This window comes from Prunus mume, linkage group LG2, assembly GCF_029339155.1.
Source record: "Prunus mume cultivar Tortuosa linkage group LG2, ASM2933915v1, whole genome shotgun sequence".
Taxonomy (NCBI): domain Eukaryota; kingdom Viridiplantae; phylum Streptophyta; class Magnoliopsida; order Rosales; family Rosaceae; genus Prunus; species Prunus mume.
In genome coordinates this window covers 11,882,772-11,908,216 of record NC_142699.1, presented here as the reverse complement: position 1 = coordinate 11,908,216, position 25,445 = coordinate 11,882,772, and the positions used below count along the sequence as shown (strand labels likewise).

General features: G+C 38.0%; 3 protein-coding genes and 1 non-coding gene across 7 annotated transcripts; 1 reads left to right on the top strand and 3 right to left on the bottom strand.

Moving 5' to 3' along the window:
- The first annotated feature begins 368 nt into the window (after positions 1-368).
- Positions 369-4,120, top strand: CSLC12 (Cellulose-synthase-like C12). The gene is made up of 5 exons (XM_008222187.2): positions 369-1,874; positions 1,994-2,302; positions 2,493-2,783; positions 2,873-2,986; positions 3,106-4,120. Exons 1-5 carry the CDS (start codon positions 1,113-1,115, stop codon positions 3,730-3,732), a joined length of 2,103 nt encoding a protein of 700 aa, XP_008220409.2. The 5' UTR covers positions 369-1,112; the 3' UTR covers positions 3,733-4,120.
- Positions 4,121-5,332: 1,212 nt separating this feature from the next.
- On the bottom strand, positions 5,333-9,333 carry LOC103320500 (basic helix-loop-helix (bHLH) DNA-binding superfamily protein). 3 transcript variants are annotated; one of them, XM_008222185.3, is made up of 9 exons: positions 8,982-9,332; positions 7,308-7,948; positions 6,973-7,203; positions 6,815-6,880; positions 6,654-6,722; positions 6,353-6,424; positions 6,102-6,254; positions 5,932-6,013; positions 5,333-5,849 (listed from the first exon to the last, which is right to left on the bottom strand). In XM_008222185.3, the coding sequence occupies exons 2-9, from the start codon at positions 7,917-7,919 to the stop codon at positions 5,824-5,826; spliced, it is 1,311 nt and encodes a 436-aa protein (XP_008220407.2). In that variant the 5' UTR covers positions 7,920-7,948; positions 8,982-9,332; the 3' UTR covers positions 5,333-5,823. The 3 variants fall into 3 exon arrangements, with proteins under 3 accessions (XP_008220407.2, XP_088902132.1, XP_008220408.2); XM_089046006.1 differs by having other exon boundaries at positions 7,308-8,279; positions 8,982-9,331; XM_008222186.2 differs by having other exon boundaries at positions 5,333-5,846; positions 7,308-9,333.
- A 7,302-nt stretch (positions 9,334-16,635) lies between these two features.
- Positions 16,636-20,708, bottom strand: LOC103320499 (AP2-like ethylene-responsive transcription factor ANT). Of its 2 annotated transcripts, XM_008222183.3 has the most exons (9): positions 19,686-20,708; positions 18,972-19,587; positions 18,739-18,821; positions 18,566-18,574; positions 18,382-18,470; positions 18,221-18,294; positions 18,083-18,133; positions 17,902-17,978; positions 16,636-17,547 (listed from the first exon to the last, which is right to left on the bottom strand). In XM_008222183.3, the coding sequence occupies exons 1-9, from the start codon at positions 20,014-20,016 to the stop codon at positions 16,865-16,867; spliced, it is 2,013 nt and encodes a 670-aa protein (XP_008220405.2). In that variant the 5' UTR covers positions 20,017-20,708; the 3' UTR covers positions 16,636-16,864. The 2 variants fall into 2 exon arrangements, with proteins under 2 accessions (XP_008220405.2, XP_088901600.1); XM_089045474.1 differs by lacking the exon at positions 18,566-18,574.
- Positions 20,709-25,062: 4,354 nt separating this feature from the next.
- TRNAE-CUC (transfer RNA glutamic acid (anticodon CUC)) lies at positions 25,063-25,135 on the bottom strand. Its single transcript has one exon. It is a non-coding gene; the product is annotated as a tRNA-Glu (tRNA).
- Between the last annotated feature and the right edge of the window lie 310 nt (positions 25,136-25,445).

The window sequence follows — 25,445 nt, the reverse complement described above, 5'->3', positions numbered from 1 at the left end:
AAGTAAAAAGAGAAATGGTAAAAGACGTTTGGGTTTTTTCATTCACACGAGAAGCAGCGACCCAGATGGAATTGGAAGCACGAGCGAGGCATCTGATATCCCTCTTCCACGCGGGAAAATCTCTGTAAATTCTCATATACCCTTTTGTGAATTGCAGATTGTAACCCCACAGAAAAAAGAAAAATAAAAAGATGGGTCTTTTCTTTTTGGTTGTGAGAAGGAAAAGTCTAGGGCTAGGGCTTACGTTGTTGGTTGTTGCGGATTTTATCATCGTTTGAGAAGAGTAGGTGAAGAAGGAAAAACCCCAATAAAAACGTTATAAAAAAAAAAAAGTAAAGGCACAAACTTTGTCTGTCATTGTCGGAAATCTGCACATTTTCTTCCTTCCCTTTTCTGAATTTGTATTTGGGTTCTGTTTGTGAAACCCAAATTAGCTATTAATCCATGATTGTTGTGATGTTCTTTCTTTCCAAATCAGCTGGGGGTTAACGTTCTGTGGTTTGGTGAATTTATAAAGAAATCTGGCGGTGTTATGGTGAAAAAATATCAGTTTCAAAAAGGGTTTGTGATTTTGACTCGAGAACGTGGGTTCGTATGAATATTTTGATTTAGTTTTTGTCAAGTTTTTCTCTCTCTCTCCTCCCCTCTTTGATTTAATTATTTATTCCGAATCAAAATCAAAGACGTGTTGAGCTGTTACCATCTCTCTCTCTCTCTTCTCTTTCTCGTTGCTCTTCTTATTGCTTCCGAGGCCTCTTTTGCAAGCTGTAATTGAATGGTAGCACATTTGGCCTCAAGCCCCACACACAGTCATAACCTTTGTGTCTCTCTCTCTCTCTCTCTCTCTGTGGAAATCACTTGTCTTATAACTTGTCACCGAATGTCACAATGATTTAGAGACGCCTTGCTCTGCTTTATCAACCACGCGTCCATCTTCATCCCTCTCACTCTCTCTCTCTGACAATGAGATCAAAGCTCTAGCCTTTTTCTGCCTGCTGGGTCTCTTCATATTCAAGCGGTCGAAAGGGGTTTTGTCTCTGCCGAGCAGAAAATAGAGAAAAAACGTTCCATTTCTCAGCTGGGTTCTTGAGATCAGACCCCAGAAACCGGAAATGGCACCCTCCTTCGGCTGGTGGTCTAACAAAGACACCCACCGAGGCACACCCGTGGTGGTCAAGATGGAGAACCCAAACTGGTCCATGGTTGAGCTCGAAGGTCCTTCTGAGGAGGACTTCCTCATCTCTGAGTCACCGGGTCGAGTTCGAGGCAAAAACGCCAAGCAGTTCACTTGGGTCCTCCTCCTCAAAGCTCACAGAGCCGCCGGTTGCTTAACCTCTCTCGGCTCCGCAATGTTGGGCCTTGCCTCCGCAATACGACGCCGTGTGGCCTCGGGTCGGACGGACACCGACACCGACGTCGAGCCCATCGGCCGCGGCAGAGCAGTCGAGAACCCAGCCGTAAGGAGCAGGTTCTATTTCTGCATCAAGATGTTTCTGTGGCTGTCTCTGATTTTGTTGGGTTTTGAGGTGGCTGCTTATTTTAAAGGTTGGCACTTTGGTTCACCACATCTTCAGCTTGAGTACTTGTGGGCTTCACCAATGGGGGTGAAGGGAGTGTTTGATTGGGTCTATTCGAAGTGGGTTTTGATTCGTGTGGAGTATCTTGCTCCTCCACTTCAGTTCTTAACCAGTGCCTGCATTGTGCTTTTCATGATTCAGAGCTTGGATAGACTAATACTCTGTTTGGGGTGTTTCTGGATCCGGTTCAAGAAGATCAAACCAGTCCCAAAAGAAGGTGCTTTTGATCCTGAATCTGGGGAGACTGGTTATTTCCCTATGGTTCTTGTTCAGATCCCCATGTGCAATGAAAAGGAGGTAAATTTCAAGCTCACTTTAGCTCTTATGGTTTGTGTTAGTTACGCTTACTTTGCTGGTAGAGATATCTTTTGTTTTTGTTCTTTTGCTTTTGGCTGACTGTAGAGTTTGAAAATCAGGTTTATCAGCAATCAATTGCTGCTGTGTGCAATTTGGACTGGCCGAAATCGAAGCTGTTGATTCAAATTCTTGACGATTCTGACGACCCAACAACCCAATTTCTGATCAAAGAGGATGTCCATAAGTGGCAGCAAGAAGGAGCCAACATTTTGTATCGGCATCGAGTGATCAGAGATGGATACAAGGCTGGTAATCTCAAGTCTGCAATGAATTGTAGTTATGTCAAAGACTATGAATTTGTGGCCATTTTCGATGCCGATTTTCAGCCCACCCCTGACTTCCTTAAGAGAACAGTCCCTCACTTCAAGGTATGTAATTGTTAATTGTGTTGTTATGGTTTGTTGTCTTTGTTGGGTTGTAATAATCTCTGTGATCGAACTACATTATCATGTAGAATCCATGCTTTTAATGAGAAGATGCTGTTAATTATTATTGTTAAGCGAACCACGATTACTAGAATCAGTTGAATTAAAATTTTACCCTTTGTTGGCATTTCAGGATAATGATGACCTAGGGCTGGTTCAGGCGAGGTGGTCCTTTGTGAACAAAGATGAGAACTTACTTACAAGGCTGCAGAACATTAATTTGTCATTCCACTTTGAGGTAGAGCAGCAAGTGAATAGCGTGTTCATTAATTTCTTTGGGTTCAATGGGACAGCTGGTGTGTGGAGGATACAGGCTTTGGAGGAAGCTGGTGGGTGGTTGGAGAGGACCACTGTGGAGGACATGGACATTGCTGTCCGTGCCCATCTTCATGGATGGAAATTCATTTTCCTCAATGATGTTGAGGTACAATTTTGTCCCAAATTATGTCTGTTAAAAGTGAGTTTACTCTGTTTCAGTAGTGGACTAATGGTTAGTGCTATCTCTGTGCTCAGTGCCAGTGTGAACTACCAGAATCTTATGAAGCTTATCGGAAACAACAGCACAGATGGCACTCGGGGCCTATGCAGTTGTTTCGCCTTTGTTTGCCTGATATCGTAAAATCCAAGGTATATATACTTTTTGCACTACTTGTTCCTTGTCCAATTAGGCCTATTTTGCTGTTTGTTCAGAAAGGTATTGTGGATTATAGCTCACTAATACGTTTCGTATACTTTGCTTGTCACAGATCAGCATTGGCAAGAAATTCAATTTGATCTTTCTCTTCTTTCTGCTCCGGAAACTGATATTGCCCTTCTATTCTTTTACCCTTTTTTGCATAATTCTCCCCATGACAATGTTCATCCCAGAGGCTGAGCTACCAGCATGGGTTGTATGTTACATCCCAGCTACCATGTCATTTCTCAACATCCTCCCTGCCCCAAAAGCCTTTCCTTTCATTGTTCCTTACCTTCTCTTTGAGAACACCATGTCTGTGACCAAGTTTAATGCTATGATATCCGGCCTGTTCCAGCTTGGTAGTGCATACGAGTGGGTTGTGACTAAGAAATCCGGTCGTTCCTCAGAAGGTGATCTTGCCTCCTTAGTTGAGAAAGAGCCAAAGCATCAAAGAGGGGTGTCAGTGCCGGATCTTGTCGAAATGAAGGAAGAAATTAGACAGCAGGAGCAAAGGGCTTCCAGGAAGAAGAAGCATAACAGAATATATACAAAGGAGCTGGCATTGGCTTTTCTTCTTCTAACGGCTTCAGCAAGGAGCCTTCTGTCTGCTCAGGGCATCCACTTCTACTTCTTGTTGTTTCAGGGGATATCGTTCCTGCTGGTTGGTTTAGACCTAATTGGTGAGCAGGTGGAGTGAAGAGAAAGTAATAAACTTTGTAGGGATATATGGATGATCTAAAGTAGACACAGACAACATGGGTGGTAAAACCTATCGAAGTAGAACCCAGAAAGAAGAGTCTGGAAGAGAAGGTTGTAGAGGGCTGAGACTGAGAGTACTCTCCTTCTTGCTTGTCCTCCACCCTCCAGACTTCCCCATCACATACCACCTTGAAGGAGAATAGTTTGTGCTATATGGAGAAAGGATGTCATCTTGGTCAGACGCAGATGGTACTCAGAAACACAGATGCCCTTATTAAATGTTTTGGTTATTTTTTCTATTTATTTTGATTCTTTTGTTTGTAGTCAATTCTTTTGTAAGAAAATTTGTCCTTAAAACATCAAACACAACTTCTTTACAGTTTCAAGGCCATCTTCTTGATGCTCTTCTTGATGCTTTCTTCTGTCACCTGATCAAGTATAGCCTAAATCCTATAGGTTTCTTCTCTCTTTTGTTGAATTTTTGTAATGTCAGAAATGGAAACAAATCCTCATAAGGTTGAGGTTCTTGGATGCTTAAAAGGTTGGAATGAGCTCTTCTATTACATGTTCAGCTCATCCAGCAGTGGGTTCTTTTGGCACAACACCAACCAGATAACAAGTTTTAAATAATATATAATCAGTAAAAGTCTGATATGCCTTGCCCACATGAAAGATTTTCAGATGTCAAAACTCAAAAGTACTCAAAACAATTAGGTAATTGTGATATCCTACTTCAATTCTTTCACCTGTCAAAACAATCACGACAACAACTCATACTTACATGATTTATGTTATGATAAGTGTATTCCAACAATTTTTCTTTTGGTTTTGAAGATTTGAGACAGACTTCATATACACAACTTCAAGACGATAGGATCTTCTCTTAATTCCCAATTCATGATAAGTAGAGAAATGACTGAAACGCGGTTAAAGGATCAAAACCAACCAAGAGAGATGGGCAAGTGAGCTGTCTGTTTCTTCAAGGTGTGAAGAATTTTTTTCTCAGGTAAAAAGCTAGAAGCTAGAAACGTGATGGGCTGCTGCAATAATAATGAACCTTAGACTCGGACGATATAAGATGATGACCAGACCTGACGTGTTAATTGGTGTTGTGCTGGTTCTTACCATGAAACTGCATCATCTACATGCTGTATCGCATCGCAATCCCACAACCCACAAAAGAGAGAGAGAGAGAGCACGGATAGAGTTGCTTGCTTGCTGCTTCGTCAACTGGTTTTGATATCATCTTATTGCAGAAGAAGCATCAATCTCTTTACTTGTATGGAAAAGAAACTGACTTGTTTTTGTTCTTCTTGTTTGTGTGAATATTTAGTTTGCATGTAAAACTGGGAAAAAGGAAGTTTCACTTGAAACAGGACTTGAAGCTACCAAGATTGCTTTGCTTTTATCTGATAATTCACAAATATCTAGCAAAATAGATAAAGTTTTTTATTTTTGATGCGAAAAAGTTAAAGTTTTGGACCCAATGAAATTGAAACTACTGTTGTCTTGTTTTGTTTTTGGTCTCAATTCGCTGGTGGGGTACCTTTTGTCTTTTCACTCTTCAAAAGGGCATTAAATCAACAACTAAAACCGACTTGAAGAAACATAACTCATAATTTATTGCAATAAAATGGAGATTTTTCTGAGGAAGTTGCATGAATATCAAAACAATCTGTCACTCCGCATCTATTTTCTTATCACGATGCACTCTACAAGAAAATAAAAACATTTCTTTCACAGTTTCTTCCCCAAAAACCCTCAGAAAACTTCAAGCATAGTCCTATTCTACAAACACCAATAACAAAGTTACAAACAATCATCTTCACCAATCAAAGTCTTGCCTTCCTTGTCTGATTATACACAATTTTTTGTTTTTTTGTAATACAACAAAGTCATCTTCTTCTGCTAAAAATTCGAAGAACAAACAATTAGGAACTTAGAGCCTATACAACTGAAAAACCTTCTTCTTTTGTTTCCTTTTTTTTTTCTTCCAGTTTTTTCTTCTTCTCTAACTGAGTCAAATACAGTTAACTGAAAATTTGAATTATCCGTTGCGAGGGAGTAGACCTTAATATCTGTTCCAAACTTATAGTTCTGATTTCAAGCGGCCTGCTGAAAATGATAGCATGTTAATGTTAGAAGAATGTGAGACATAAATTTCCAGTGATTGCATGCACGAAGTTGTGTTACTTACCATTTTGTCCCAAATTGTCAATAGCTGAACTAGAATCAAAACCCATATGGAAAAGACCTTGGAGCTCACTGTCTAACACAGTCTGAAAAACCGCACATATTATTAAATCAGCAGATGTTTTGGACAATCGAAAGGATGATATTGGCATGACTTGAAGATTCTCAAATTACCTGAGGCAAGGAAGGAAATTGTGGAGCTTGTGGAGCTGAACTTGGCATACTTGGCAAGTTTCCTGGGAACATACCATGAGGGTATGGGTGAGAAGAGCTGATTCCAGGACTAAACCCGAAGATATCTCCACTGCCACTTCGTGAGTTAAGAATCTACAAACAAAGGCAAACCAAGCTCAAGTTTAACACATTTACCCAATAGTATTGAAGCAAATGACAAAATTATCGACTAGTAACTAGGGTGAACTCACATCTTTGGATAGAATCCGTTCTATATCGATGTTGAGTTCTGGATTGACTGTCGCGAGTTTCATTGATAAAAACTGGAACAGGAAAGAAAGACAACCTTCACTGAATCATAGAACATTTAGGAGCTACAAACCACGCTATTAATACTTTACAATTATGCACATGGTTCTCTAACTTCAGCTGCTGTAGTTCTGTTCAACTAGCAGAAGTTGCAGTGCGCCTATATATGTATGACTACGCAGATATATTTTAATTTACAAAACATGGAGCTAATTCCTCATTTTAGATTGCAGAATATCTTACCTCAACTTGCTGTTGCAGAGATTGCACATAGTTGATGATCTCATCAAGCATTACAGCCTTCCCAGTAATCTTGAAAATTGATTGGTTATCTAATTGATCAGTATTTTATATAACATAAAGAGATCATTCAGAACATTGACCAACTCTGAAATTCTGAATACCTTATTGCATCCTGGAACAAGTTCTTGAAGCAATCTCATCCGCTCACTAATCTTTTCTCTTCTAACCTGCAAGCAGAAACTTTTATTGCATCAATAAACTAAAGAAAAGGAGATTTTTTTGAAATTTGATACACAGATATATAGTAATGAGAACATACCCTTTCGGCGAGGCTATGACTATTTGTAGCCTGACCCCTTCTGGCTCTAACATGAATGTAACTGTCCTTTGGATCTCCGCTCTGAGAACTTTCTTTAGCCTGTTTGCCCATCTGCTTACCGCGCAAATTTGCAGCTGTGTTGTCTTCACCTATTGCTTTTTTCTCATCTTGTTCTTTCAGATAATCAGAGCTCTCCCCAGACAGATCCTTGTTAATTTCCCCTTCAGCATTCTAGTACATATAACAAAGCAATTATGATCACTAGGGCACTGTATTGAAGGGAAACAGAATCATCAATATCCCAATTGATACAAATTGAACATAGCTCAATTTACCTTATTTGGACTGAATGCAGAATTGGATTCAGGAACTCGTTTCCTTCTCTTTCCATTGGGTGAAGATCCTAAAGCACCCTCTTCCGAAATTTGGTGATCATCATGAGATTGGGCGCCAATTGTTGAAGTCCTCTCAGTACCCCCCTCCCTGTTTGGGTTATAGTTTGCAACACACCCAGGGTTTGCAATCTGAGCACACTCAGATAGGCCAAAAGAACCAACCATTTCTGAGAAACTCCCACTTCCAAAACATGGAAGCTTTGGCACCATTTCGACATAGCTTGAATCAGATGGGTATTGAACAAGGTGAGAGGTGCTACTCATTCCCGGATTTTCCAATGCCACGGGGTAAGGAGGATTGGAAAATTCTCTGTGAGAAACGACTGAAGAACCTCCAAAATTATCACTCTGACTCAATGAAACAATTGGATCCCAACCAGAACCAAAAAAAGGGTCAGCTCCATTTGAAGGCTTAAACATGGATACTGAGCTCATTGTCATTTGCGAAACCTTTTCAGGCAGTGGATTTGTGCTCATCCCTGAAGATGGGCAATTCAGACTTCCCTCATTTCTATGTTGAAACCCCCCATCCTCACTGTCATGACCACCCATTTCTGAATTCAGAAGCTTATGGCGTCCCCCTATATATTATTCAAATGACAACACCCCACTTAACAGTTGGCGAAGACCAGGACTATGAATAGATAATGAAACACAAGAAATCTATGAAACTAAAGGCAAAGTGGGTGGCTTTGACCAAAATTGACTGGTGATATCTTGCAGACTCGACAAGGAACAAGTAACCTTTGCAGCTTTATAGACCTGAGAGGGTGCTAAAGTAACAACAGATGCCTCTCGTTGCAGAATCCCATGGACACAAAGTGAAAGGATAAATCCAGTGCATCAGGCATAAAATCTTATATGGTACCAGCTACTCTCCTCTTCCTTTCAAAAACCCTAGGATCAAGCTTACTCTAGTGCAGAGAAGGAAAAAATATAAAATAGAAGAAAATGCTCCCCACAGACAAGAAAAGTGAACCTTTCAGAGCATAAAGTAGACATAGACAAACAATGACATTAGCTAAGTAACAGCTCACCAGAGTAACAAAAAGAAAGCAGATTCCCTTTTTCTCTTTTGTATAGGGGCGAACTAAAATTTCATACCCTCAACTCAATCAAACATCAATCTGATTGATGGAAAGCGGTTCTGAATCTCTTCAACTATGACCAAAATTGGGGAGAATCACTCCAAGCTTCAAGCAATGAATGATTATAATAAAAAATATGGTTGCCAGTTACTAATAATAAGGAAATAACAACCAGCTGAAGTTTTGAATAAAAAAGACCCAGAACCAAGAAAAAGGAAAGTTACAGAACCCCTTTTGAGATATTCTCAGATGGGTACCCAAGAAAGACCAAAAGGCATCAAATTCTACTTGAATTGTGCAAGAGCTGAAATGGACAGGGTTTTAGCAGTCCCCCTAATTGGGTTTTTGATTGTACCTCCAAAAGCATCAAATGCTTGGTTAAATTCGACGAGAAAAACCCAATTCACCAATTGGGTACTTTCAAAAACAGCAAAGGAAGCATCAAGTTCCAACCTTTATAGATCAAAAACAATGCAGAGAGCTATGGAGCTAGAAAGAGACATAGAAAGAGTGAGACTTCGCTTACCTGCTCAAGTTAACAGGTGACATGTATGATTTTAAAAGACCAGACTAACTACTGCCAACTGCTCTTGTTGGAAAATTATTACAGAACCTAATCTCTTTCCCTTCCACACTTTACTCTTTGTAATTTCTCTTCTCTCTACTTTGAACTTTCTTTATTTACAATTTATCAATTATAATAATGGCTCCCCCTGTATTTTCTTTCATTTAAAATTGAAGAGGTTCTTCTCTTCAAGGCCAAGCTTTGCTTGCTTCCATCTTTGACATACTTTTTTTTACTGACACATTTGCCAACTATTCTAACAGACCTCTCTTTGCTGTTACACACTCATTTTTCTCAGTGCCAACTAACCCCCTTTCATTTCTTTTGAGAAGGCTCATTATGCTCCTAACCTCCATCATCCTCCATCTACATCATTGCACATCACTGTAATTCACTGGGGCCCATACAAAATCTTCCTTGTGCACCATTAGATTCCTGATTAGTATATGTCTTCCCTGTCAAAGATGCCTTCCACTTGTTCACTGGGTGGGCCCCACTTGACAGGTGTATGTCTATCAAGGGACCACAATGAGAGTGTAGGCTGTGGTTGCATAACAGGGATTGGCACCTCAATTTCCTTCAAGTAATTTAATATTAGTTGGCAGTACTTGTAATCTTTTTCTTTTGAACTTTGGAGGGGTTTGAGTCTCTGACCCTCAGGAACATAAGGAATAATGGAATCTAATCATCAATTTACCTCCTTGTCCTGGTACGGTTTCCAGCTGTAGTATATTATTGTGTGTTATGCTTTGCCCTCAGCCAATTAGCCAACAAACCTGGTCAAACCAAATTATCTGGTCAACCCTCCCAGGCCTGGTTGTGATCTTGCTGGAAAAACCAAAAATTATTCCGAAAATAGCGGCTAATTTGCTCCGAGGTCATTATCTGGTGTGACACACTACATCCTATAAATGGGTCATTAAATATTGTTTAGTAAATAATTCTAAGTAGGGTTTTTAATCTCTGTTTAGTGAATGAGGGACCCACAATAAGGACTACAAATCAAATAAAAATAGGTAGATACGATGATAGGGATGGTACACCTAACTTGATCAGTGATCAATGTGGGTACTCACTACTCACAATGGATCATACCCCTCACCTCATTTCAAAGTGGTAGTAGGGCTAGAACAATGCACCTCTCAAGAGAAAAAAACTTATGTGAAACGGGGATAATAGTGATTGGCCGTGATAGATTGTCACGTGAAAAAATAATCACAAATAGCATACTGTGATTGATTGAGAATAATAAAACAGTATTATTCTCATTTTACACAAGTATTTCTCCTCTCTAGAGAAGAACAAGGTCAAAATATTGGCTTTCAATTTTTTTATCTTTTTATTTTCTGGGTTTGAAAGGGGTTTTGTTTGCATATTGAAATTGAAAAGATAAACAGTAATTGGGGTGATCAAAGTAGGTTTTGATGGGTAGAAAGTGATAAATTATGCTCAAAATTGACTTAGTTTATTGATAAAATGTATCCAAAACCATGAACATGATACATTACAATAATCTGAATAAAGCTTTATTCTTTAATCTAATCAATGTTTTCCTCTGACAAAAAAAATAAAAATAAAGCTTTCATATAGTTTGGCCAGCTCTACTTCAAGCTAAACAAAGCCACAGATGTGATTCAATTCAGCCAACTTCCTCATAAAAATGTTTCAAACTCCAAAACCCCACAAAGAATTCATTTATTTTTCCTTACAAAAGAAAATGGAATCGATTATAATATAAACCAAAATAATTCAGGTAGGATTATTGACCCAGCTACATTGGTGGTGGTCCTTTCAGAGTATAAGAGAGCAGGTTAGATCCCAATAATGCTGCATGTGTTAAACATCAGTGAACTGTATCAGAAACTGTTCATAAATAAGTCAAGTAAACAATAAACCACCATAATTAAGTTTTTTTTTAAAGATAATTAACATATAATTACGTTAATAATAAAGCATAAGCCACAAAGACTAAAGAGGAAAAGAGAGTCTTATCACGCGTGCAGGGCATGGCATTGAAGCTTCAGGTGGGTCTTAATCTTAATCCAAGAGATATATATGTGTGGTCCTACCCTGATTAGCAATGATGGGGTTGATACCTAAGACTAAGAGACACGAATCTTATAAGATTTTTATTAGCCCCATCAAACTCAAATTCTCTTTAATTAAATAACTTCTAATCTTTGCTTTAACATACTTCCCAGCCCATGCTTGAAAGATTTATACTTTTAAAGAAGCTTTTTCCTTCTTTACCAAAACAAAAAAGTTGCCACCCCGCCTTTTTCCAGTTGCACAAAGCTCTACTTATTGCATGCAACGAACCTGTAGCTTAAGTACTTAAGAACATTTTTTCAACATCTAAGATATCCTAAGTTTGATTTCCCCTCAACCTATCTGCAATAGATGAGTAACCTCTGTAATTATTATTTTAATGGGTGGTTGGAGTTTGAATAAACACAGCACAGCTACAACTCATGAAGAACAGATTAAACAAAGAGCACATGATTAGTAAAACTCAGCCCATGATGGAGTGTAGAGATATTAAATCACATTCAAATTAAGAATTCTCAAAACTCTCCATATCTTCCAATGAAAATTATCAAAGCATGCGCAAGAGGATAAGTAATCATCATCCTGATTTAGCTATGATTCATGCATGCCTTGGTCCTTACAATCATTTTAAATGTTTCTACAAACAGAGAGAGAAAAAAAGCTTCTATTGTGCCTCACTGAAAATGGGGTACATCTTTTGTGTATGGAAGTACTAAAATTAGACCAAATGAGGGACAAATTAAACTAGCTGCAGAATAATGAAATGATGGGTTTATTTTACTTAATATTTTTCCCAATTTCAAGATTTTGGGAAAAAGAAAATCAAGGGGCATATGAATCTTGCATTGACCCTGCTGGCCAAAGATTCATGCATTGAACATAATGATGAACTGAGAAGCTAAGCTGAGCAAAACTGGTACCTCTCAGCTTCTGCTTCTGCAGGTTACTGAATTAAGACCCGCCAGCAGATTTTATTCTTCTCAAAAGCACGAAGTGTCTTTTCTGTCAAGGAAAAAATGTATACGAAGTCCATGAAAGCATAATGTAACGTACAGATTGTTATCTATCAGGAGAGCTCTGTAGCTCTAGGTCTTGGTCTTGACTCTTTTCATCTCTCTAAATTTATATTCCCCATGTGAATTATGGAATATCACAAGTCGTGACAGATAAACAGCTAGAATATATGTATCACCTTTTTTACTGGCTTTACCTGCACATATTGTGCTAAGATGCCCCCATTGCTTCATTTGGTTGAACTACAACCAAAATTCTACTGAGAGATTCATTCTGTTCTTTCCTAAAGACTGTCATAGAGTTTCCTTTTTGTTTTATAATTTAATGGGATTTTCTTGCAATTTCACATATTCGTAGAAAAAAAGTTGCCAAATGTTATGATTCCATATACAAATCCAACCTTTTATTTTCTTTTATAAAATTTTCATGAATATAAACACATAAACACACCACCTTATGTATAATGTATGTATGGATACGACTTCTCTACTTGTCTGTAACACTACTTGTATTGTGTTTATGTATAATAATCATTTACAATTATAATAAAAATTCTCGATGTGTAAGGAAAGTAAGTCAATATCCACAAATACGCCAACAGTATTGTGTTTACGTATAGAATTATGTCGTTTTAGGTCATAAGTCGGACCATTGTTGTGGGCCAGTTGTTTAACAGTCATCAGAAACAAAGCCCTTACTTTCATATAACAGCCCAATCTATAGGGCTCTGAGAATGATTTCTATAGGGCCCTGAGAATGATTTCTAAGTCGACCCAGGTCATATCATTGGAGCTGGGGAGCCGAAGTAATTTAGTTTAGCCCAAGCTTAGGACTGAGTGCCTGACCCAGAAAAAAATAAGAAAGGAAGGAGGGCCGGCTCTCAAGATTTGTGGCCATTAGAGTAGGTCTAGACCCTGGTTTTCTTGGGTCTAATGGGCCTCAAAATTATACTCCAACATTTGTGGTCTCAAATAAAAGGTGTCGAGGGTTAATGTCAGCTAATTTAGCCTCCTTGTCGCATGCATCTAGAATTCATTAAACTTTCATTGAAATTATTATATATATATAAAAAGAATATGCAAAAAATTACTGTTATCTGCAGCAGATATCAGTAAAACAGGAAGCTTTATTTGTTGGTGAGTAAAAGTGTTTTCAGGGAGGGTTCAGAAACTGAGTAGATAAACCAGAGAACAAAACAATTGAACAAGCAACAAACCATAAGGAAGTGATGGTGGTGATACTGTGACAATGACATTGCAGCCATCACTGTTTTTAATTTTTCTTTTCTTTTCCTTTTTGTTGTTGGTTAGAATGCAACCATTAATGTTACAGGACCTGAGAAGCGTACGTGTCTGCAATCAATGGGACACCTGCAAAAAATTTGAAAATGCAGAACCAAATTGAAGAACACTGGTAAGGTATTATCTTGGATTTTGTTCCAATTTGATCTGTTTCTCTCTCCAAGGGGTCCAGCTATTTTGACTATCCTGTCTATATGGTCTATAGTTCAATAGTAGGAGGTTTGTTTGTAGCAGAAAAATTTATATGAAACGTGGATAGTGTTTTTTTATTTTTAACCAATCACAGACTATTATGTAGAAAAGTTATCACAAATGACATGTCGTAATTGACTGAGAATAGAAAAATAATGATATTTCCGTTTTGCACAAGTGTTTTTGAAGTTTGTTTGTAGAGGCAAACATTAAAAATCATAAATACATTAAGGCCATTAATAAGCCAGATAGCTTAAAGAGGGAAAGTTTCAGTAATGTATGGAATTCCAAAAGCTCTGAGGCTATGACCTGTGGACCAACATGAAGATAAAGGACATCAATAGGCCTCATGTTCATCTACTCTCTTAAATTTGAAATTTTATTTTATTTCATCTGTGCCAAGTTGGCATGGCATCTCTCTTGTAAGCTAATGAAGGTCACATGATGTTGGGATTTGGGAACACTCTCTGAGCTGGTCCCAAATTGACAATCAAACAACTAGAAAGTTGAAAAATACTAGATAGATAGATAGATAGAAAAAAAAACCAAAAACCCAAGAACCAAAAACCAGAAACCAAGGCATTGCAGCAGGGGAGGGAGAGAGTTCAGTGTTCCTTGTGCTGTGTGAAGTTGGGCAAAGAAAAGAAATACATCACAAAGTCTCCTTGGGAGAAACAGGAGCCCTTGAGAGGGAGCAATGAGCATCAACTATTGACTATTTTTATCCCATCAAATCAATTATTAGCAAAAATAGTTTGGCAGGGTCCTCCTTTTTCAGTCCCAATATTGTCACTCTTATTGGACAATCACAGCACCTGAGAGATGGGTCACCATCCAGTGAGCTGTAACCTGCTGCAACTATATATATATATATATATATATATGTACACACACCATAGTCTTATATCAAACCCGAAACCTTTGGGACCATCTACTTGTTTATATATGCAGATACATGTACCTACATATTTTGGACGACATAGCCCATATCTAAAACTGCTTTGGGGATCTTTCTCTCAGGCCACCAAAACACTTGTGTGAAACGGAAGTGACACTATTTTGTTATCTCTGGCCAATCACGATAGGTCACACGCGACAACGTTTTCACGTGGCAATTTATGATTAATTGGGAATAGCAAAACAATGCTATCTATATGTCCCAAATCCCAATTTTATTAAGATACAATTGCTTGGAAATAAAAAAATAAAAAATAAAATTGGAAGGGTTGGTTGAAAATTCAATAAAATTTCCCATATGGTTTGTGCAGTGTACGTGTTTTCTTCTTTTTGTTCCTTTTTTAGCGTTCATGTTAGAACACTGCGGTAGATATATTGTTGTCACTGAATGTTGACAACAAAGTCCTTCAAGCCTCTGTGACTCAGTAGAAGTTTTTACCCATTGGCTTGGCCCCATGGCAGACAAGATTTCAACCAACTGTTTTTGTTACATTTATCTATACATACATGGTTTGCATCCGAACACATCTTTGTTGTTGAACGTTATTTACCTACCTGGATCACATTCACATGGTTTCACCTTCAATATTATCTTCGTACCATGTACTTTCTCTCTTCAAATTTCCATGTACAATTTCTTAAATTGTGACACTTCCTTAAACAAAAAATATATATTGATTTATGTATGATGATGATGATGAGCTGCAAGGATCCAGCTCGTGCGCAGCTCGATGAACAGAAAATTACTTTATTTCTTTCTAACTGTCTTACTTGACTTGTTTTCCCCTATCCAACCTGTATACAACAAACTGGTAATCATATTTGTTGACTAAACTCAAACAAGGTTGAAGAAAATTGTGATGATTGATGTTTACTTTTTTGTTAAAAATAACGAGTGTCCTGTTTGCTTTGCAATCTTTTTCCACAACACAAGCTTTCAATCTTTTTGACCATTGAACTCAGTAGTCATTTTCTGGTTTTAAAAAAAAATTATTATTATTTTTGATAGAACTCAGACTCAGTTGTTTCCCTCTTGCAATGCCTTCCTTTTCATGTCTAATCATGTACGTTTTATCTTCTTCAATGTTTTGTTAATTAGTCCAAGGATTTCCACCGATTGCTTTTTTGTATAATTAGCAGCATTTCTAAAAGTTCACGAGTGCAAACATTAACACTACATTTGTATATAATTACGTGTCTATCTCTCTCATCACGTAACTAGTTATGTGACGAAAAATAAATGTATTATATATTCTTGTATACAACTAGTTACGTTATTATGAAAGATAGACGCATTATCATATACAACTTGTTATGCCTTAAGAATATCGCTGGTAATTTGTGCTTCCAAGTAAAGAGGTGGAAAATGCACTAATTCTAACTTTATTTGGCTTAGCTTCCAGCTTTTCTGGCACCAATTCCTCGTTGTCTTCTTATCACATAAACACCAAAATGGTCAAGATTGCAATTGATGTCACACGTGAAAGGCAAGAAACCAAGCACCGTAAACGTGTGGTGAATGATTTCAATCATGCCAGCTTTTTTTAACCACCAACATTTCACACCACGACATGGAATAGCTTTTAGATCCAATATCTCTATGGATTAGTGGAATTACAAAAGCCAAAGAAATTTTTAGCCCTAACTTTGCTTTTGCGAAAAGAAATAGGGACAAAGTAGAAGCTAATTATGACCATTAAACTATAAAATAAGCCAAACTAAAGTCTCCATATCAAAGAATCTCTCCCCATCCCCTTTCTTGAATAATGCAGTGGGAATGTTTGTTTGCTGCCCTTCAGGAAAAGCTCAAATAAGAAAAAGGAAGGGATTGCAATGATGATGTTATGCAGATTGAGGAACACAGATGAGATAGTTGAGTCAAAGCAGATAACCCCTTTTTGAATTATTGGAAAACAATGAGCTGGTTTTGTACTTAGGAGGAGGACCTATCAATGTTTAAAAGCAAATTCAATTATGGAAGGGCCACTCCACTTGTATAATATTGCTCACATCATTAAGCAGAATTTAAATCATTAATCAGCCCTTAATCCCGTCCCCTCCGTATTGCAAGATCCGCATTATCCCCCACATGAGCCAAAAGGTTTGGTTTTGGAAAAAGTTTCTTACACTTACTTTGGTTACAAACAGACAACCGGCCTCCCATGGCCTACCCTTGTCTTTTTCATTAACCCTGAATTTCCTCCACTAATTACCTTCAGATAACATAATCACCATCACCTTTTTCTACCCCTAACATCACTAATTTCTTCCTCTCTTTTTTCTTGTCCATGCAAAAACTTTAATACATTTCAACAAAATACATCCAGCTTTCTAGGTATCATTCCAAGCAGCAAAAAGAGGCAAGTGAGACATGGAGATAGCAGCAGGCCTCAGCTGGGCTGTTGGGAACCAAGAGCTAACAGCAGCAGCTGCTGCAGAAGTAGGGCAGATGAACTTTGATGCTAATGGAGGCTTTGCAAAGAGCATGTTGGGGCCAGATTTGTCAGGGCTAGCTTCTCTGGAGCTGCTCAAACTGGTCACCAATGAGGATGGATTTGAGAAATGTGCCCCAACCTTAGCAGATTCATCCATCAATGGCTGACTTGAGTTCACTGATTCAACACCAATAAGGTCCTGCAATGCCATTGAGAAAGAGGGATGCCTATAATTCAATGAACCAATTGATTTCTGATCAACTGTTTGAACACAGCTAGTTGGTTGTTCCTGTGCAGATTGGTACAAGGCCATCTTCCAGTCTAGACCATTCCCATTGTTGATTTCGGGTTGGTTCGCTTCCCCATTGTTCTGTGCTGATGGATTATATTCAATGGCATTGGCCTCTATGTTAGGTTCTATCTCTTTGGTACGCCTAGCAAACTCTCCTGCAAGCAAGGTATTGCTGGCCATGATTTTTTCAACATCATATCTGGTAATGTCAAAGTTGGTGACCGCATTTACACCACGGAACTTGATTGCAGCTATGTCATAAGCTTCTGCAGCTTCCTCTTGGGTACCTGAAATTCAATTCAAGTGAGAAGTTGTGCAAAACTCACATTAATTATAAAGCTTTGCATGAAAGGGTCAAACTTTACAATGAAAATATAGCCTTTAATAAGTTATTTTAGCTGGGAAGTCCTTTTCTTCCTCTTTATCTTCTCTGAGAGAACACAGCCTTAAAAAAAGTTCCTTCTTACAGTGCCAAAGCAGACACCACCAGCCTTAAAAAAGTGTGAGAACAGAGTGACAAAAAATGAGTCCTTTGAAAAAGTGCTTACAGTAAGAGCCTCACGAAATTTAGAAAATGACCTAAACTATGGGAAATAATGCATATGAAGAATAAAGAGAGTTCAAACAGTGCATGAATTTACCAAAAGTCCCAAGATACAGGTCTTTGTTTCCTGCTACCCTGCCAATCCTAGCTTGCCATCTCCCATGCTGGTGATGTCTGCAAAAAACCAAGATGAGAAAACAAATCTAAAATTAGCATAAAGTAACCATTTGAATTTTGAACCTTAAATTTGTGTTTAAGGCAAAAGAAAACCAACAAACCTTGTTACTCCTCGGTACATTGATGCCCCCCTTGAAAATCCACTGCTTTTCCTGAAAATGAAAGAAACTCATGAATAATCTTCTTAAAATACAGAAGCATTAGAAACAGTCTAAGAATAACAAATAAAGAACATGTACCTTCTCAGATGCGCTACATATTCCTGCCGGCTCATATTCTTCATCTCTTCAAGTTGTGCAGTGTAATTTTCCAACTGCCAAAAGACCAAGAGGATGAAATTTCAGCTACTAAAAAGCTTAAAAAAAAAACGAAAAAAACTGCCAAGAGTTGAGAACCCTACTGGAAAGTTTATATGGGTTGCAGAACCCCAGTACTTAAGGGCGGCAAGATCATAAGCTCTTGCAGCTTTCTCTTCCATATCATAGCCTCCTGTGGTTCAAATGAGAAATGATTAATGCAAATCAATAACAACCCAGTGATTAAAACAAAAATTCCTCATTATTGTTACAGAGAAAAAGACATACCCAAATAAACTGCATTATTTGATTTGAATGGCATCCAACGGGAGCATAAACATGACAGGTAAGAATTAATAGCACAAGTCAGATATCACCAACAGGTAGGGACCAAAAAATTCAGCAAAACATGAAAAACTACCAAACATCTACTAAGACTGGAGCAGATTTTTTTGACCAACCTTGCCGTCCTTTTCTAGTTTGCCCTTCCTTCTTGCAACTGTTGTCCCAAAGATGGGCCTCATATCTACCAGTCCATCTATGTCTGGTGGAAGCAAATTGGAAAAAAAGGGTTACTTGGATAACAGTCAGAGAAGAAATTCCGAGTTAATGTAATAAAAAATGAAAATACAAACAATTTCTATCAACATAACAAGAGTGAAGAAATGGGATTAAGAGATGGTTTGAGTTGAACCTTGTGACACCTCTGTACTGTGAAGTTCTCTGCCCAAATGTGTCAATGGACTTCCTATGTACAGGTTGCTTTTGGCTAAGTTTCCCACCACCTCTCTTCTTTGTTTCTATGGCCACACATTCTGTTCCAGTGGGTGAGATCTGCCTTGGAGCTGTAACACAGCTGGACTGAGAACCAGGGCTCATGGACAAAGTAAGAGACTGTAAATCCCCACAGTTCATTGCACCATTAACAGAACCAGAACCTCCACCATCATGAACCAGATTGTTGTTCATGTGCTGCTCCAGAGCTTGATGAGCAGAGTACTGCCTAGCCACCCAGGTTTTCAAGCCCTCTTGCATTTGAGTCATTTGGGGATTATCAGAGCCTACAATGTGAGTCTGCTTAGATTCTTCCTCCAATGGTGTTTGGTACATTCCATGGCATGGAATTCCAGAGTAATATGGGTGGGAATGGACTGGAATATGTTGCTCTGCCTCTGCATTTTCATGGTAATAGATGCTGTCTAAGCTCAGAGCCATTGCCTCTCTTTCTTGGCTTCCATAGTCACCAGCTCCCATGCTTGCTCCACCTAGAAAGTCCTCCAGTTTTGGGGATGAGTTTGGCACCACCATTCCTTATAATAAAAAACAAAACAGAAACATTTCAGAAATTCAAGCAGTTTGCTTAGAAATAGAACATGAAAAATGTACATGTTAGGTTGGGCAAATTAACCTTCTGTTTGTGACCTGCTGAGAGCTTCCATGATACATAGAGACCCATCTGACTTGAGTGGCATAACAGTCAAGGGAGAGTGAAAGCCACCATTTTCTCCAACTCCATAACAGAGTCCAGAACTGCTGAGGTGAGGGTTCAGATTATAGAAGGTGCTTGGCAGAGCAGCAGCAGCTGAAGAAGCCTGACCTTGATGATTGTAGTGGTGATGATGATGATGCTGATGAGGGTCAGAAGTAACCTCCATTTTCATGTGGGGTGAGAGTGAGAACCCCAACCAGTTACTATTGCTTCCATTGTTGTTATTATTGTGATCATTCATGGACTTCATCTTCTTCTTTCTCTCTCTTCCTTTTTTTTTTATCTCTTTCCCTTTCCTACTTCTAAAGGTTCTCACTTGAACTTCTCAGCAGTATCTCCAGCTGCAAGGCAACTCAATCATTGAGAGGAAATAAACTAATCATGTCAAAAATCTCTTGCCTCCCCTTCCCCCATATATGAAAAACTTGGTTTTTTGTTGTCTAGCTTCTGAACTGGTTTCAAGGAAACTAACTTAAACTCTTCATTCTATGCACTCACATATATAACATCTTGGTTCTCTCACTCTCTCTCTCTCTCTCTCTCTCTCTCCAAAGACAACAAAACCTGTGGTCTCTTTAAACTAAACAAAAAGAATAAATATTTCTAAGCTAACAAGCAATGCTGGAGAGCACCCCAGCATATATCCCATAGGGATCTGTGTATATGAGAAAGACCACAACTTTTGCTTTTTCCTCTCACTTCTCTTGCTCTTTTTCATAAACCCTTCCAAAAACCCAGATCCAATATAACGCTTAAACCCTTTCCCAACACACAAACCCACGTTTTACCTCTCAAAAATACACCTAAGTTTCCTCATTACCCAAACAAACCCAGAAATTAAATGCAACCCAGAAAAATTATCATAAACTTTTTTCTCTTCTTCTCACTCTTCATTGACAGTGGTCAGTGGTCAGTTGAATCTAGTGGGTGTGAAATAGCCAATGGGGTGGAGAGAGAAATGGTCAGATATCCAAAACTAGTTTGCTTTATTTTTACAGTCACAGGACCTAAGATAGATTTGACGAGAAGGACACTGCCCCATCCAGTCACTTCATACAGTACAGCCTTTGTGCCACTCTGCAGGCCCGAAGTATCTCAAATTTTAAAATCCCATTGATGTTTTCTTTTCTTTTTAGTTTAAATTTTTGCTCTAGTTTGGTTTACATATTGAAATGGGAAACAAAATAGTAACGTAAAACAATGGAATAACTGAAAAAAGAAACAAAGATTATTTTATTTTATTTTTTGGCGATTGATGTTATAATAAAAAGGTGAAATTACAACGAAATAATATTATTTTGTTATGATCAGTCAATAATACAATTTTAGTTAAAGTGTTATCACGTGTGTCAAAACGTTATTGATCAAAAATAAAAAAATAATGACCATAAAAAGGTGATAGGCTCGTAGTCCATCACAACTGTCCAGTTTGATAAGGATTGGAGTGAAATTATTAATTATGTGCTTCATTTGACCTCACAGCTGCGATGGTAATCAATTGGTATCCAAGTTAGATTTTTTTCCTGCTTGTGTGTTTTATTGGTTTGGTTCGTTTGGCATAATGCTCCTATGATTGGAAAGAAATACGACGTTGCTGTTGGAAAATAACAAATTTGGTAAATTAAATGTTGTTTTTATTATTTATTTATCATAAATATGTGTTAATTTGGAGGAAGCAATTTGAACCTGGCTAGAAAATGTGGCTTAATTTGGATTTAAGTAGGGAGCTGCTGAGTGTTTAAGTCAACACCTGCTTCCAGACAAAAAGTAGGACGTGGGTCTTGTGATATGCTAGAAATATTCCAGGAATGATGAGCAAAGGCCCCCCCATAAAAACGAGCTTTTTGTGCAAAATGCATTTTATTTCTCATCCTATTTTCATCTTTTTGGTTTGATGCTTTGATTAAAAATGTCCTTCTGCCATTTTCTTATTCTGCATATTCCTACTGCTGCTGCTGTTTCATCACATGTGTTTCTGAGAATTGTTTTTACCAAACAAGCGATAGTATTTTATTACATAGTGTTTCAGAGAATTGTTTAATACTGGTATATAAACACGTGGATTTAAAGGAAATTACTTGGATTTTTTAAAGAAATATTCCAAGCATTGCATTTTTATGTAATCATTTTTTGTCAATATATTCCCTAATTTTCCCTTTCTTTTTTGCTGAAAATGGCAGGAAGTTGTCCAAATAACTTTTTCAGTGTTTGCCCTTTGGTGTCTGCTGGTTGATGAGGCTTTCCTTTTTTTTTTTTTTTTTTTTTTTTTGAGTGGGATCAGTGCTACATGGAGCTGTTTGTGCATGAAAGTTTTCATGGGGACAGATTTTCAAATGTGAATGATTTTGGTTTGAACCATGAAATATTGACTGAGTTTTGGAGGGAATTAATTGGAAAAGAAATACTAGAGAAAGCAAAAAGAAAGAGAGACTGAGTGTGTAATGTGTGTGCATAGAGGCCTTCTTTTATGATGATATGGTAATGATCAAAGAGACCACTTAGATTCACTTATTTTTAATTAATTTGTGCATGCCCTTTTGTGCCAAAGCTAATAATGCATGCCCTTCTAATCTTAGTTTCATATATATATATATATATACACACTATAATTTTCACCAAACTTTGATGGGTAGTGCTTCTTTTGTTTTAAATCAAGTTTAGGGCCCTACTAATTGCATCAAAATGGCCAAGCATTGAACCTTAAAAACCAAACTTGATTAATTAATTAGTGTTTAATCACATCATTTACTAAATGGGTTACAGAAGATGGCGGGAAAAGGGGGATGCGAGAAGCACAAAAGAGACAATATTTGTCTTAGCTTGTAATTTGTATTTTTGTAGTATTCAAATAGTCAGACTTGTGGACCTTACTTGGGTAGAAAAAAAAAAGCCAGAGAATTGCACACACGATTGAGCAAGTCAAACAGTAGAAAACAGTTAAATGCCAGCATACACAATCTTCTTAATTTTTTTTATAAAGAAAAGACCTAATCAGTAAATAATTACATTACTTTAAAAAGATTATTATGTCAACGGGTCTAGTCCAGTAAAAAATGGTCATGATTTGCAGATTAGAGGTTTTAAGTTCGAATCCCCATGACATTTTAGTTATGTGTATGAAAAACCCTCCAGCTGATTTCTTCATCATCGTCGAGCCACTGAACTCCACATATATTGTTTAATATAATTAAAAGATAAAAAGAGGATATACTTTTAACTAAATTAATATGAAATTAATGCACTGATTGAAGACATGTTTATCTCCTTAATCAATATCAAACAGCATGCTGTGGTGGTGGTGGAGGTGCCAAAGTCAATACAAATTTGCAGATAAATGAAGCTGCTGCAGGTGCTTCACAGAATCCCGGTAGTGTACAATAATTTTTTCTGGCGGCAAAAACAATTTTGTCTATGGTATTAATTATTCACAAACAGTGCCTTTTCTACAAACAACTACAAGAAAGAAACATAAATAAACCTAAACATAATTACCTACCAAATAGAAAATATGGGGTACAGATAGTTTCCAGCCACCTCAGTTATTTGGGTACTTCCAGTTCCAGATATATATATATATATATATATAACCCTAAATTATATATTTGTTGGAATTGTTGCGAGGTGTAAATGGTGTATATAGATAGATAGGGAGTGAGAGTCAGAGAGGGATTAAATGAGGGGAGAGGAGTTAAGAGAATCACGTGAGGAACACAAAATCCAAACAAAATCTAAGGAAAGATCAGTTCAGCACATAAGCCAATATGAAGAAAGAAAAAAAGTGGATTATGAAATCACTGGAGGGAGCCTGGATGATGGCTACCCAACCCAACCCCAGCCAGCCCAACTCAGACAAGGACAACTGTAGGTTTATTTAGATGTGGACTCTCCTCCCTCTGCTGTTGTTATGTGCAATGCATGCCTCTCTCTCCCTCAACTGTTGTGTTTCTCTGTTCATATTGAAATTTTGCTTTATTTCACCCTCTCTCTCTCTCTCTCTCTCTCTCCATTTATTAAGCCTACCTTGCATGCCAAGCCCAGAGCCCCTTACATTACCAATTTCTATCTGTCACTGCTCTCTCTCCCTCTCTCTCTCTCTCTCTCTCTCTCTCTCTCACAGCCTCAGCCCGAGATGACATGTCAAAATCTAAGCCTATCTGTCATGTCACAATCACCTTAGATTCTCTCTCTCTCCCATTTCTTTAAGAGTGCCTCCTTTAATTCTCTTCTAATTAAACGGATAAGGAGTACTGCTAGGTGATTAGCTCTGATATAAGAAAATAGAAAGAAAAAACCCCCAGTTTTCTTCTGTCATCTGTGAAACATGAGCCTCGAAAAAGTACCTTGATTACAAATTTGAGCACTTAACTTACCTTAAGCAAATCAATACAAGTTAGAACAGACCACACCTGTTACTTAGATAGGAGAGCGTTTCATTTTGAAATCTAATTAATATTGATTCAATTGATGATCACTGGTCTCTAAGATACGATTGAGACGTGCTTTTAATGCCTGATGCTGTATAGCATAGCTATTAGCTAGTAGCAGTGTAGCACTGCACAGGAAGGTACGCAGGCACATAGCTTTTTCAAATGTATTCATTCATTCATTCATTCATTTGGGATTTCCTTTTTGCTTGATTAAATGGAAGAAGAGGATGAAAAATGTTTCTTTTTTTAGTATTGTGGGTTTTTAGGCCCAAACATGTTCTGACCGCATGACAGGAATGTGGTGAAAAAGAAAGTCATATAGGCTTCCCCCGCACCCAACACACCTCTCTCTATATACATATATATGCATCATCAACCCTAAACCCTCCCTTTCTTCACGTGACACTCTCTTCTGTACAAGCAAAAAAGAGGAAGAAAAATGCTATTATTTGTCAACTTAATCAGCTTGTGAAAAATGATTACAGAATCCCATTATCCCCACAAGCCAAATCAGATTCTTCTCAGATCATAAAATCATGATCACATGATCTATCAAAGGTCAATGGTACTGGCGAACCATGACTGAAACAACTGTGTCTGACTGAGGAAATAATTTTAACAACTGGGTTTAAAAAAAGTAGGGTTCTTGCCCTTCCTAGCCACTTTCTGGCAGATGGGACATGTTGAGCAGCCATGGTAACGGCTACAGGGCTACCTCTAGGCTATAGCATAATCTAGAATTTCACCTATAGCCGCATTAAAGCCTAGTTACTATGCAGACAGATTTGTCAAATCTTCTTTTTCTTCTTTCACTATTGTTCTATTTAAGGAGAAGGAACAGAGGGAGAATTAAAAAGGAAGCAAAAAAATTCCGTTGCCGGGACTTGAACCCGGGTCTCTCGGGTGAGAGCCGAGTATCCTGACCAACTAGACTACAACGGATTTGGTTGGCAATTAGGGGATGGCAAGACTAATAAAGCAAGAAAGAGATGGAGATGTACAAGAAATTTAACTTTCAGCACATACAGGCCCAATGGGCTTTTCCAATAACCAGTCTAAGAAAGTCTATCCATGAGGCTGGGCCATTTCCATTGGTGTTCCCATTCCCTTTCAGCTATTAAGGAACCCATCATTATAACCCCTCGCTATAAGTCCTCACTATAGCCCCCTTGTTCCCTGTCCACGGCAAAAAATTGTACAACCCCGAGAAGCTAATAGCATGTTTCGTGATGGATTTTTCATTGCCATTTTA

Coding starts and splice junctions, on each gene's coding strand:
- LOC103320499 (XM_008222183.3), bottom strand. CDS start 20,016: ATGAAGTCCATGAATGATCACAATAATAACAACAATGGAAGCAATAGT. Junction 18,134..18,220: donor TATGTAGCGCATCTGAGAAG/GTACATGTTCTT, acceptor TTTCATTTTCAG/GAAAAGCAGTGGATTTTCAA. Junction 17,979..18,082: donor ATGTACCGAGGAGTAACAAG/GTTTGTTGGTTT, acceptor GGTTTTTTGCAG/ACATCACCAGCATGGGAGAT.
- CSLC12 (XM_008222187.2), top strand. CDS start 1,113: ATGGCACCCTCCTTCGGCTGGTGGTCTAACAAAGACACCCACCGAGGC. Junction 2,303..2,492: donor GAACAGTCCCTCACTTCAAG/GTATGTAATTGT, acceptor TTGGCATTTCAG/GATAATGATGACCTAGGGCT. Junction 2,784..2,872: donor TTTTCCTCAATGATGTTGAG/GTACAATTTTGT, acceptor CTCTGTGCTCAG/TGCCAGTGTGAACTACCAGA.
- LOC103320500 (XM_008222185.3), bottom strand. CDS start 7,919: ATGGGTGGTCATGACAGTGAGGATGGGGGGTTTCAACATAGAAATGAG. Junction 6,425..6,653: donor CTCTGCAACAGCAAGTTGAG/GTAAGATATTCT, acceptor TTCCTGTTCCAG/TTTTTATCAATGAAACTCGC. Junction 6,255..6,352: donor AACGGATTCTATCCAAAGAT/GTGAGTTCACCC, acceptor CTTTGTTTGTAG/ATTCTTAACTCACGAAGTGG.